The following is a 7,996-nucleotide window of genomic DNA, read 5'->3' on the forward strand; positions in this document are numbered from 1 at the left end:
CATTGTCTTCCATTGCGGTATCAGCATACTCAGGGAACATAGATCGGTAGTTGTCATCATCGTTCTCTTCTTCTTCATCGTCGTCTTCCATCATAACCCCTCTTTCTCCGTGCTTGGTCCAAACATTATAGCCCGACATAAAACCGGACCGAAGCAGGTGGCTCTGAATGACTCTTGAGGAAGTGTAATCCTTCTCATTCCGACATTCAACACATGGACAAAACATATAGCCACCACCATGCTTCTTCGCATTGGCTGCATCTCGAAAAGAATGCACGCCTTCTCTGTAAGCGTCTGTGCGTCGATCACCGTACATCCATGGATGGCTCATCTGTGTTATACGACAGTATATCAAATACAATCACAATCCTAAAAATTAGTACCGCACGGTCTAAACGAGGAAATATAGTTGCTAACCTTTTAGAATAAGTAGAAATAAAGAGGAAGAGGTTTAAGCGTGGCTCAGGCATCTCACATCGTAGTTGTGTTCGGTGAACTGAAGCGGCATCGCTCTAACACACATTTCAACAAACACCTCTAGTGCATAAAAAAAAAGTGGAGAGCTAGCACACACCCACAATCCTCCATCCAAGAAAAATGCAAGGAAGAGGGGAGAGGGGGGCTGTGCTATATATAGGCAGAGGACTTTAGTCCAGGTTTGAGACACAAACCGGGACTAAAGGTGGCGCACATGCGGGCTGCCCACCGCGTAGCCCTTTAGTCCCGGTTTGGGACACGAACCGGGACTAAAGGCTCCTTACGGGCCGGGACTAAAGCCTCGAGGGAGGCATTGAGAATTGGGGTGACGTGGCCGGGCCTTTAGTCCCGGCCCAGAGGCAGGCCGGGACTAAAGGGTCCCGGCCAAAGGCCCGTTTTCCACTAGTGGCGGTAACATAGCCAATAAGTGGTTTGCTAGGTTGTGAACATGTTGAAGGTTTTCATGGCAATGTTGAGAGGCTGATATTTAACAGGTGGTAGGTAGCGAGACATAATGGTCAAAACGATAAAACTAGCATGGCAATGATAGTAATGGTATCTGGGGAAATGGTCATCTTGCCAGAGATCCCGCTTGGAAGAAGAACGACTCCGTGAAGCAGTTGAACCGATGTAGTCGAACGGGTCCTCACTTTCCGACACGCTTGCGGAACTCTATCGAGACGAAGCAAACCGGAAACAAGCATCAACACAGATATTCACCACGACATATGCACGACAAGATGCAATCCACATATGATGCATGAACAGTTGAATATATGCAAGACATGGCATAACAATTCACAACAATCAAACACTACACATTAAGTGAAGTTCAATATGCAACGAGTTGCATATTGACGAAACCCCACATACGGATTATTTAATTCTATCCCGATTAGGTGCGCGACAATGTTAAACTTGGTTAAACATGGCAATAGGTGAAGCGTGATGAATCTTCCTATCTAGGCATTTTAAATGAGGTCGGAAACGACTTATAGCATCTTCGAACTGACCTCATACGTTAATATATAATTATGCCCAAATTTGTCCTAATCACATTTTATGTTTGTTAAACGACAGAACAAAGTGGTTCACGTGATTCTACGCGTCGGTCCAATCAATTTACACATAGAGAACATCTCCAACGGAGCTACGGTTTAAAAGATACGATCATCGCAAGATATGATGGCATGAATGCAATATGTATGCAATGATAGTCACACGCACCCAAACCACACAAGTAGCAAGACAATATGAAACTACACGAGATTCTAAGAAAGTTTCATGTAGGACTCGATCAAAACGGAGCAACGGTTCAACAACTACAGGCTACACAAAAAATAGTCATAATCTGTCAAAAACAACAACATGGCATTTTCTACACCCCAAAACAACAAGCTACATAATTCCGAAATGCTCAAACAAGGCATGAGACAGTAGAGGGTAAGATGCACTTAAACACCCTACTAAAAACATCTAGCATGGCAGCATGGATCACTAGGAAAAGAACTCACAAAATGGCATCTCACACACAGTTTCAAACTTAGTGAAAATATCAGTTTTTGACAGTGCAGTTTTTGATCTGAAGGCATATTGACAGCAGCAAAACTACATGCTACAGGGCTCCAAATGATTTTAAAATTCACAGCATGCTAGAGAATCTTAAGGACTACAACTAACTCCACTGCACCAACCTCAAAGGAGCTACAGATCACCAGCAAAACTCATGGCAAGACAGCAACAAAATATAACAGATTTCAGACTTAGAAATATTTCAGCATCTCCAAATCAACACTATTTTCTAGCATGTTGACAACAAGCAAACAACACCTAAACATGGATTTCTAAGGTAACCAAAATACCTGGAGTTAGCCTACACATCCAAGAGCATACCTCTAGTTGAGAACTCATTAATATCATGCACGGAATAAATTCCACAACATAGACAAGAGGGCAACATGGCAAAATATCATGCACGCTAACTTGCTCAAATGCTAAAAGTAATTGCACCAATAAATTCTACGGATTTTTCTACCCCGAAAACATATATAATATATGAGGTTGCAAAATAAAAACGACGTCACACATATATGCGAGAATATGTCCTAAACACGACATGACAAACGAGCGACGGAATCTACATGCAAAACGGAAACAACTACTCTTAAATACATGGCAAAGGATCCCAAACAACATGAACATCTTATCTATGGGATTTGAATAATCCAGACACGCGCAAAAATAGCGACGGAATAACTAATATATTAAGACAACACGCAAAATTAGGCGAACAATGGTTCAAACCACTCCAAACATGCATGCAAGTTGTAAAATCATAATCTACGCGAAATTCTACACGAGTAACATATATAATACATCGCGATCCGACACTCGGTTAAGAAACTACGAGGGTTTGAAATATCTAATATCCCTGAAATTAGATAAATCCGAAATCCTAAAAAATAAATAACTAACGGGTCGAATCTGACTACTAATGGCCAACAGGCATGGGCGAAGGATAACAAAACTGCACACATGCGGGGCTTAGTGGGGCGGCTCACCTTGGGGCCTCTTGGGCTGACCTGGTGATAGACTCGGGGAGGAGGCCGGCCTGGGCGAGTTGGGCTGGTGGCACGCTGGGCCGAGGGCGGCCTGGCCCAAGGCGGCGAGCGAGCGGGAGCGCTGCCTCATCGTGCTGCTCCTGCTGGAGCGAGGCCAGCAGGCCACATCGGCGCGGTCGGCGGCGGCCTGGGGCTCCGGCGAGCGGGCGAGGGGCGGGGCCGCTCGAGATGGTCCCCCCGGATCGGATCGGATCTGACCGGATCCGGCCGGCAGGGGTGCGACGGCAGACGACGGCGGCGCTAGGGCGAGGGGAGGCAGGGAGGCATTTCTCGGGAGGCACAACTCCATGGCGGCGGCGGGTGAGGCGGGGCCGACGGCGAGCTGCGGCGGCCATGCAGCGAGGCTGGCTACGCGGGGCTCTGGCGCAGCCGGGCAGAGCGACCGGCGGCGAGGCGCAGGGCAGCGGGCGCGAGGTGCGGCAGGGAGGCGGCTAGGTCGGGCGGCGGCGCGGCAGATGGGCCCGGGAGGGACGGTTGTGGGCTCGCGTGCCCGGCGACGCGAGGAGGAGGTGGAGGCTGGCTGGCATGGGTTTCGAGGTGGGGATTAGGGTTAGGCTAGATTAGGTAGGTTTTGGGGTCTATTTATAGCACAAGAGGGCTAGGGTTAGCTATATTTCGCCCCGGTTTCAACCGTGCGATCGGAATCGAACAGTCTCGCATGCGGGGACGGTCTAAGTCGCCATGTAGAGTAGGCTAGCCGGAGATGAGAGGGAAAACGAGCACCCGACAACGTATTTTAAAACACCAAAAAAGTCCTACGAATAACCGAAGTCGGTGCCGCTATGGTCGACCGTTCGGTACTAGACAGACTCCGATTGCGACGAAAATTGGCAGGCGACCTTCCTACATCTAAATAAGACCGCACTCCAAATTTCAACCCAATCAGTGAAAGTTTTATACACACTTTTAAAAACAAGGTTTTGACGATGCCGCGGGCGCGTGCGAGTGTGGTCGGGCTCAAAATTGTCAACGACGAACACAGAGAGAACCGACAACCAATAACGGATGCACGTTTGAAAACTGGCGACAACGGAATGCCGATGCAATGTAGATGATGCACATGATGCGATGATGATGCGACAAATAAAATAAACACACGCCAGCAACGGAAAAGAGGGGAATCTTCTGGAGCGTCGGTCTCGGGCTGTCACAACTGGCCTGCCTCCGCCGCCCAGTGGGCAATGTTGGAGGAAAGGTACCCGGAGCGCTTTAGCTCCCGGATGTCAGCGTTAGAGACGGTCGACACCTCCCACTTTCCCTGAGAGCCGGCCATGGTGCGAGCTCGAAGACGACGACGGGAAAAGAGAGCGAAAGGGGGATTAGATCTGGGCGCTCGAGCTTGGAGGAGGCAAGAGAGAAGCCGAGGATGCCGATGGTAAAGATCTTTGGATCTTTGTTCCTTTTTATAAGGGACTATAATACCAAGGGTCCCTGTTACTATGCCGGTTGCTCCGCCACCCTCCCCCGTAAAATTATCGAGGCGTTGTGCGCGTAGGTAAGCCTATGCAGTTATTCATATCCTAGTAAACGCGGAAGCACGATCTCCTCGAGAGGACATGCCCCTTGAAACATGACCCTAAGCCGCGGTTCGAGGCGGCCTTTCGTCACGAAAGCCTGCCAATTGAGGGACTACACATGGGCTTTTAAATGCCCTTACTAAAAAAGATGCCACTTTTAAAAGACATGCAGGTTACTCGAGTGGTCAAATCACAGTCAGCCGAGCATGAGGTGAACTCATCATGCAAGTCGATTACTACTGATATGTGGAGCACCCGGAGACTGAACACATTGGCGTTGAAGGCTAGTTCGGGGGCTACTCAGGGAGTCCGGGAATCTGGGGTCCTCGGGCGACCGGTTATTCAATGACGAGTGGGCCCATTGGGCCGCATTGTAGAGGACCGGGCCTTATGACGATCTCTACTCTCGAAGGAATATCTCGAAGATTGGCGTGTACTTCAAGCTTAGAAAGTAACTCAAGGTAGATCTACTCTCGATTATAGTCGGTAACTTGTAAACCCTAGGGTCCCTCGTGTCTATATAAACCGGGGACCCCTATCCATGTAGAGGAGGCTGAATCATCTAGGATTTAGCATATACGATCTCGAGGTAGATCTATTATCTAATCATCTTCATCAATACAATCAAGCAAGACGTAGGGTATTACCTTCATAGGAGGGCCCGAACTTGGGTAAACCACTATCTCCCCCTTCTTCCTACAATCCATTGATCCAAGGTTCGCAGTTCGAGACCCCTTACCCGAGATCTGTCGATTTTGACACCGGCACATGAACAGCCCGGTCCGGGCAGTCCGACCCAAAAATTCCAGGCCGGGCCGGACCTAAACTTCCCATCCGACCGGGATCGGTCTTGAAATTTAAGCCCACGGGTCAGCTCGGGCCAGGCTCAGGACTGACGAATATATAATTTATGCCGCGGTCAGACGGGCCTGTTGGGCCTAGTTGTGCTTTTTCTGGTTCAGGCCGAGCTTGGGCCCAAAACTTAGGTCCGACGGCCGGGCCGGGTCGAAATTGGGCCTGGATTGTTAGTGCCGGGCATTTTTTGGCCCGGTCCGACTTATGCCCAGGTGTAGCGTACAGTGATTGTTTTCTGTTAAATACTCAGCTAATTCGTGCAGAACAATATGACCAACCGACAAAGGATAGAACAGTAAAAAGAAATGCAAATCGTACAACAGAAATCAGATCCAGATCTTCGCCACCAATCCATCACGTAAGCTGCCAGTGCCAACGGGTTCCACTAGTAGTGCATCATTTTTTTATCTAACGCGAGGACGACGCTATCGATTTTAAAACTGCTCCTCAAACTTGGACTTCACCTATTATCTAACACGCGGACGACGCTATCGGTTTTAAAGCTGCTCCTCAAAGTTGGACTTCACGTAGTGTGCTCACGCAGAGCAAGTATACCCAAATTCGCAGACTCCGTAGAATCCTAGCCGGTGAGAGGAAGCGACCGGCGGTGCGACGGAAATGGCGCCGGTGCACGTTCTGGTGTTCCCGTGGCCGCTGCAGGGCCACATCAACTCGATGCTTCATTTCGCCGCGGGTCTCCTCGACGCCGGCCTCCACGTCACCTTCGTTCACACGGAGCACAACCTCCGCCGCGCTCAGGGCGCCGAAGGCGCCGCCACGCCACGCCTCCGCTTCGTGTCCTTGCCGGACGGCCTCTCCGTCGACCACCCCCGCTCGGTGGGCGACCTCAAGGATCTCGCCAAGTCCCTGATGACGACGGGCCCTGCTGCGTACCGTGCTCTCCTCGCCTCGGCGCTGTCCCCCGCGGCCGTCGGCGGGTTCCCGGCGCTGTCGTGCGTCGTGGCCGACGGCTTACTGCCGTTCGCCATCGATGTCGCGGAGGAGCTCGGGGTGCCGGCGCTCGCTTTCCGCACGTCAAGCGCCTGCAGCTTCTTGGCTTACCTCTCCGTGCCCAAGCTCGTGGAGCTTGGCGAGGTTCCCATCCCGGTAGGCGCCGACCTCGACGAGCCGGTCCGTAGCGTCCCGGGGATGGAGGATTTCCTGCGGCGACGAGATCTTCCAAGCTCTTGCCGCCGTCGGCCCGAGACCCAGGACGTCGACCCTCTGCTGCAGCTCCTGGTGAGCTACACCGCTCACAGCTGCAACGCTCGGGCGCTCATATTCAACACGGCGGCGTCACTGGAGCGGTCCGCGCTCGCGCACATCGCGCCCCATATGCGCGACGTCTTCGCCATAGGGCCTCTCCACGCCATCTCGGCGGCGCCGGCGCCGGCCACCAGCTTGTGGCGCGAGGACGACGGGTGTATGGCGTGGCTGGACGGCCAGGCGGACCGGTCCGTCGTGTACGTGAGCCTGGGCAGCCTGGCCGTCATTTCTCTCGAGCAGTTCACCGAGTTCCTGTCCGGGCTCGTCAACTCCGGCTACACGTTCCTGTGGGTGCTCCGGCCGGACATGGTCGGGGCAAGCCAGAGCGCCGTCCTCCAGGAAGCCGTCGGCGCCGCTGGGAAAGGGAAGGCGCGTGTCGTGGGCTGGGCGCCGCAGCGAGACGTGCTGAGACACCGCGCCGTGGGCTGCTTCCTGACCCACGCCGGGTGGAACTCGACGCTGGAGGGCATCGCCGAGGGCGTGCCGCTGGTATGCTGGCCGTTCTTCCTGGACCAGCAAATCAACAGTCGGTTCGTTGGCGCCGTATGGGGGGCGGGGCTGGACATGAAGGACGTGTGCGACAGGGCCGTCGTGGAGGGTATGGTGAGGCAGGCGATGGAGTCGGAACAACTAAGGATGTCGGCTCAAACGCTGTCGCAGGAGGTGAGGCGGGACGTCGCGGAGGGAGGCTCGTCGGCGACGGAGTTCCAACGCCTCCTCGCCTTCATCAAGGAGTTCGGCAAGAATTAAGGGTGCAAGTACAAATTTTCCATAAACGACTATTCTTGTGAAACAAATACTTTTTTTTTGAGACAATGTGAAACAAATAGTACATGGTAACTTTGTTTCGACGGCTCTACTTTGCTGTTGCGAAGAACAGGGAGATTTATTAAACTGTAACAGACTTACAATCCTCAACAACCAGTATAGTGATACATGGAGGTGGTCTACCCAACCAACATGCAGTGCTATCACCACTACGACCAAAGTTCGCTAAGCAATGTGCAACTCTATTTTATTCACGACTAATCTTAAGGAAAGAAACCTCCCTATTCAAAAGTAAACTCTTAATTTCTAACACTAGGACACCATAAGGTGACCTATCATAATTACTAGTAGCTATCATCTTTAGAGCCATAACAGAATCGGATTGCAGCACCACCGGTAATGAAGCATGAATGAAAGCTAGTTGTAGCCCTTCTTTTATTGCTTGTAGCTCCGCCTCAAGTGCATCGTTGCATTGAAAAAATTTCCGGTAGG

At 51.5% G+C, this 7,996-nt stretch overlaps 1 protein-coding gene across 1 annotated transcript; it reads left to right on the top strand.

The window, feature by feature from the left end:
* Positions 1-6,012: 6,012 nt before the first annotated feature.
* Positions 6,013-7,756, top strand: LOC123410283 (7-deoxyloganetic acid glucosyl transferase-like). The gene has a single exon (XM_045103190.1). The coding sequence runs from the start codon at positions 6,089-6,091 to the stop codon at positions 7,484-7,486; it is 1,398 nt and encodes a 465-aa protein (XP_044959125.1). The 5' UTR covers positions 6,013-6,088; the 3' UTR covers positions 7,487-7,756.
* The last annotated feature ends 240 nt before the right edge of the window (positions 7,757-7,996 follow it).

The sequence above is a fragment of the Hordeum vulgare genome, chromosome 7H (genome assembly GCF_904849725.1).
Source record: "Hordeum vulgare subsp. vulgare chromosome 7H, MorexV3_pseudomolecules_assembly, whole genome shotgun sequence".
NCBI lineage: Eukaryota > Viridiplantae > Streptophyta > Magnoliopsida > Poales > Poaceae > Hordeum > Hordeum vulgare.

Bases quoted from the DNA above. Each gene is read 5' to 3' on its own strand.
- LOC123410283 (XM_045103190.1), top strand. From the start codon at position 6,089: ATGGCGCCGGTGCACGTTCTGGTGTTCCCGTGGCCGCTGCAGGGCCAC.